This window comes from Cryptomeria japonica, chromosome 3 (assembly GCF_030272615.1).
Source record: "Cryptomeria japonica chromosome 3, Sugi_1.0, whole genome shotgun sequence".
Taxonomy (NCBI): Eukaryota; Viridiplantae; Streptophyta; class Pinopsida; order Cupressales; family Cupressaceae; genus Cryptomeria; species Cryptomeria japonica.
In genome coordinates, this window is record NC_081407.1 from 901,039,809 (window position 1) to 901,045,354 (window position 5,546).

A 5,546-nucleotide genomic window follows, 5' to 3' on the forward strand; every position below is an offset into this window, starting at 1 on the left:
AACCCTGGTTAAGCTTTTAAGGCAAGGTGGTTTGGTCTACTACACATATGTCCCACTACCTAGATAAGATATATGCAGAGATTTGAGAAACGAGATGACGAAATTTGCAGTGTGTAGGGCCCACGGGAGTCCCACTCAGTTGTTGGCCTAACTTCCCACCGCAATTATCTCGTGCCCACTCACTGTTCCCTAGTCATCGCCGACGTCAACCGGGTCTTACAGGGGAATCAAATCAAATGAATTGCGCCACGTAAGCCAAGCAAAATGCCTCTTGCCAGCTATTCTCCGATGATTGGCCGACGATCCCGAGGCCGGAGAATGCGAATGCGAGATGGTCGGCGAGAGAAATGAAGGTGGACTTTGCTGGCGTGTGTGGGGCCCAGCAAATAAATGTCAAAAGTGGGAAGGAAGGGCAACGTGGATAATATACGTGGACGGTTATCCAGCTGCGGAGCACCGGCGTGAAGTGTGTGGCCCCGACATTCAGACGGATTTGACGCGATCAAACGTGGCGGCAAAATGGCCACGTCGCCGCTACCTGCATGGAGGCCACTCCTCCACGACCACCTGTACTGTAACCTCGTACTCCGTGCTGTCGGCCTCTCACTTTCCCCTCAGACGGGAGGAGTTTTTTTTATTGTTAATTACAACGCTGGCCCAAGTGGGGATTCCGTTGTTGATGGCGATGGCGTGAAAATATTATCATCACGTTGGTGCGGTCTACAGTCGGGATTGAGATAATTATGGTGGAGGATTTGGGATTTGGGATTGAGGAATTAGTAGGGTGGATGGGCGGTAGTTACACTCTAAATATATCTCTCTCTCTCTTTCTCTCTCTCTGGTCTTGTCATGTGGACTGTGATTGGGAGTTTAAGGCGGTTTTAACTCCGTTCCTCTGCCTCAGCCAACTCCTGCTCTCGTTGCACATTGCGCACTGGATGGATGGATTGCTTTGGGCTTACATTGACGGAATCGTACTGAACTTGTCGGACGGATCCGCGGTACAGCAGGCAGCTTGAGGTGTATTATTTGGAGGGGTTTGGGTTTGTCTCGTTGCGTTGTTTCTACTAAATGGATTGTTTGAGCCGGATGGAATCTTCTTCTTGGGCTTCTTGGTCTTCGATTTCGAGTGTTTTGTGAGTAAATTTCAGGTGCTGCTGCTGCGGCGGCATTCATTGCTTGTACTGGGGGGTTCTTGATGTTTGAGCCGGTGTTTGGGAAAGTTGTGTGTATCTGGGATTTCAGAGCTCAGAGATTCGATTCAGGCTCCGTGCATGTTCTGAGCATTGGTTGTTTGGCAGGGACGACTGTTGCTTGTCTGTAAGTCTGGATTGCAGTGAGTTGCTGGAGGATTGAACTGAATTCTGTGGAGGAGAGTTGTGGAGAAGGATTTCTAGCAGGTAGAAACGCGTGGCCTCGAGAATTAAGGTGAATTGTGGAGGAATTGCTGAGGAAATCATCTTTCTGAACTCATGTTGAACGCCGCTCACAACGTTTGTAATCAACGGTTCGCTGCACCGTCGCTTGAAATGGTGATTATCGTTAACTGATGTTTTCTGGATTTGACCGTGAACGTGTGAATTTCATGGTTTTAATGGTGAATATTGTTGTATTTTGTTTCAATGCTGCCAGATTAATGTTTTCGCCGTTCTATTGTTTTTAATTTTTGAGTAGTTCGCTAGAAAATAGACGAAAATAGTTGATTTGAGTTGTAGGATCTTTGAGTTTTTTTGTCTTTGCCTTGTCCTTGCGGAATTGGGGTTTCTGAAGAAAATAGGCGTTTTGTTATAGTGTTTTCTTTACTGCTTCCATGATTCCTTGCAGATTTGCGAAATTCAGAGAGTAAATTGCTGACTTTGATGTTTTAAAGTTTTATTTCTCCGCCTTATTTACCGATTTAGGTAAATTGAAAGACTTATTTGTTCTACTCTGAATTTTCCTACAGATAAATGAGTTTATGCGTATACTCTGATGATATTTGTATGTTCGTCCTGTTCTTGTTAATTTAGAGTGTCAAAGCAGCCTCCTCCATTATATGTCTCAGTTATTTTGAAAAAACTACAATTCCATTCTTTTCACGTGCGTCTAGGGGCTCTGTACAAAATTTCATCCATAGCCCCGTGTTTTAGATGTACGTCTCAACATTTTTTCCATCCTCGCTTGCAATGATAATTACTGTAATTGTTGAAAATTTGTGCATGTTAAGGTCTTCACAATTTCGTTGACTAATTAAATATTTACAATAGTGTGATCCGAGTTTTGTTTTCCGAAATATTGGCGCAGATAGGAATTAATCGGTGGCGTAGTAGCTTTAAGCTTAAATTCTCACGTTTTGCTTCAGAATTAGGATTATATTGGAGAAGATAAAGCGGTGAATTAAGAGAAAATACTGTGAAGTTGTGTTTCATGCAATTGTTAATTTGCTAGTCGAGAGTGTTTTTCGTTGTTGTTTTTCTCCGGTCGAAGCAATTCGATGATGCGTAATTCGTATTTGTCGTTTTTTATAAATGTCGAACGTCAATCTTTGCGCCTAATTTGTCTTCAACCTCCCGTCATTTTGCGAAATTCGAATTTCTAATTGGGATTGTGCTCAGCTGGATGTTGAGACACGTGAAACAGTGATGCTCTTCTACTTCCAAATTATGGATGAAGCGCATCGTGTCAGAAGGTTTGTGGTTTGAGTGCCATTGGCTGCAAGAATGCAGAGGATTTCCATTTTGCTTCAAGTATTTGCTCTTTGTCTATATAATTTTACGGAGTTTTTCTGTTTTGGTACAGGGTTTCTGATATTCATTGCTTTGCTATCATTTTTCTTTCCTCTTCCACGTTATTTGCTTTTCATTATTTAATTTGACAGACAGAACGAGCTCCCAGCATTTGCATTTTTCCGCCTTATATGCAGCATCAGAAAATTTAGGGAATTGACTATGCGTAATGTACGGTTCAATGTTAATTTTGCACTTTTTTGGGCAGATTTTAGGGGTTTTGGAGTGATTTGTGTGTTTTTATGTTCAGTTTTCTTAAAATTCATTTAGAAGTAGAGGAATCCAGGAATTAGAGGAATAATGTGTATGAAGATAGGGAAGTCATGGACCTATTTTCTACAGATTCTTACGGAATTAGGGAAATTGAAAGAATCAGTTTAGTCGGGATTAATCCATGTTCATATAATAGAAATCTCTAGCTATGACTCCCGCGTACAGGAGGCTGCTTGCCTGTAAATTCCATCCGACTTAGCAAGTTAGCGTTCCCTGTTTTAGGGTATTTCCTCTTTCGCCTTCAAACTCCATATTAAAAAAGTTAAGATTTGAATTAGATTCTTCTTCTCTGTAGCCTTCAAGCATTTCTGTAAACCTAATCTTGTTCGGATTCGAACCTAGAACCTTTTATCGACAAATTACCAGTGTGTTATAGCTTCCTACAAGTTCTGCATTCTCCATTTCTTGGAATGCAAATTGATCTTTCTCTTTGCGTCGTTTCAAGCTCTCCTCAGCTTAGGTGATTTTCGACATAATACATGCCTCTGATCTTACTTGTGGTTGATCAACACCCTGTGTCATTTCCCACTAGCTGTTTATCTGCTCTTCTTCTTGTTCTAGGTGAAGAAACTTGTAATCTTTTATAGTTCTTTCTCCAGGCTTTGAAACTCTCCTCCTGTTTACTTGAATCCAGCTGAAATTTTACGGTTGTATTGAGTAAAGAAGCTGATCTGTGTGAGAATTTTATGAATATTCTCTTTAAAATTGAGCATTTTGTTTAGACAAAATCGACTTAAAACATCTTTGGAAATGCAGTTTGCGATGCAGGATCAAAGCGGCGTGCTGGATTCGACTTTAAATTCAATGTTGCTGGCACCAGCAGTGGCATCGACTTCATGTAACCGTGCGCTTGGGCGCACAAGGCCACACCCGAGCCAGATACTAAAATGTCCCCGCTGCGACTCCATTAACACAAAATTCTGCTACTACAACAACTACAACCTCTCTCAGCCTCGCCATTTCTGCAAGACCTGCCGCCGCTACTGGACCAAAGGCGGAGTCCTCAGAAATGTCCCCGTCGGCGGCGGCTGCCGGAAGAACAATCACAACAGGAAATCCAAGCCCCGGAACAATACGCCACCAGCAGACAAATCCAAATCCAAATCCACCTCCAATTCAGCCGCAACAGTGAGCAGCAGCGAGAGTTCACCCCTTACTGTCAACAACAACAACAATATTCAGGAAACCACTTCTTCCTCGACATCTTTCAACAGCTCCACCGGCTACAGATTTGGTTCAGAGCTCGGAGAAATTCTAAATGGGAACTACAAGGCCTCAGATCAGTGCACGACGGCTCCGATCCCCAGGTTGCTTAGCGGCACCGACTATTTTCACCAACCAGATTTTCTAAATTCTGAAAATTTGTCGTCCAGCATTGACGCAAATTCCTCTTCCTACAGTAATCTGCTCGGCGCTTCGAACTATGTAGGTCTAAGTTTTTCAGATATCCAGCATAAATTAGCGGGATTCAGCAGCAATAATGTCCAAGAACCATGCCCTGCAGCCCCTCAAGTCTTTAATTTCAATAATATTAGCTGTAATAGTCACACCAATAGCAAAACCAGTATGACTCCATCAGATTGGCAAGTGAATAACAACATTGAAACATTGCTTGAAGATTCGTATTGCTGGGGTGCAGAGCCGCAGGCTATGTGGTCAGATCAGGAGCCAATCTACTTACCTGAGGGAATTTGAACACTTGCTTTTGTCTGTGTTGTGATAATTTATTGTAATTGAAAGAATTTTCCCAGCCTGGGAAAATATTAAATCAGGAACAATTTTGTTTCTGCTGGTGTGGTTTGCTTTGTTGGGATCGGTTAACAAGTTATGAAACCCCCCGCCAAAAAAATCCAAGTTCAAATCGCCCTTGGAGGAGTGCTCAGAAGAGTTCAACCTCAATCGTTGGTTTCTCTTCCATAATTATTCCAAAGAAATTGTAAAAAATGTTTCTTCTGGCTGGGTTAAATTTCAAGAGGTTTTCCTTTTCAAGAGATCTGAAAAGGAAATGCCTGTCTCCCTTCCGTTGTATACCATAAATGTCAGTAGAATCAATTCAGATTCTTCTTTCTGCGTGTGACATGTAACGATGATCTTGTTTGTGCAGCCTCCATGATTCGATTCATGCTTAAATAAATGCTAAATACTGCTAACAAGCTATCCTGAAATCAAAATAAATTTTTTTGTATTGCATCGGCCATAGAGTCTGGAATTCGCTAGAAATTTATTCACTAAAGACTGAAATATATGAACCAATTATGTCGGAAGATTCAAGCGAAAATGTGGCCTATTTCAAGCATGGATCGTATTTCAGGCTTATGAACAGTCAGCTGTAAAAGCATACCGTGCTCCGTAATAATGCAATCGATAAATAATTGTTTTCGTGAGGGAACGTCTAAAATGAAACCAGACTTTCCACATAAGATCTCTAAATTGGATTGCTTAAATCACATACACTAAGTTCTGATTTTTAGATTTAAAAAAACATTGAGAAGTTGGTCTATGGCTTGT

General features: G+C 41.7%; 1 protein-coding gene across 1 annotated transcript; it reads left to right on the plus strand.

The window, feature by feature from the left end:
• The first annotated feature begins 652 nt into the window (after positions 1-652).
• LOC131066373 (dof zinc finger protein DOF5.4) lies at positions 653-5,115 on the plus strand. Its single transcript, XM_058001125.2, has 2 exons — positions 653-1,532; positions 3,795-5,115. The coding sequence occupies exons 1-2, from the start codon at positions 1,473-1,475 to the stop codon at positions 4,731-4,733; spliced, it is 999 nt and encodes a 332-aa protein (XP_057857108.2). The 5' UTR covers positions 653-1,472; the 3' UTR covers positions 4,734-5,115.
• Positions 5,116-5,546: the final 431 nt, after the last annotated feature.

What these genes read in the sequence shown, in the direction of transcription:
- LOC131066373 (XM_058001125.2), top strand. Translation starts at nt 1,473, where the DNA reads ATGTTGAACGCCGCTCACAACGTTTGTAATCAACGGTTCGCTGCACCG. An exon ending in CTGCACCGTCGCTTGAAATG is followed by an intron (nt 1,533 to 3,794) that starts GTGATTATCGTT and finishes TTGGAAATGCAG; the next exon opens with TTTGCGATGCAGGATCAAAG.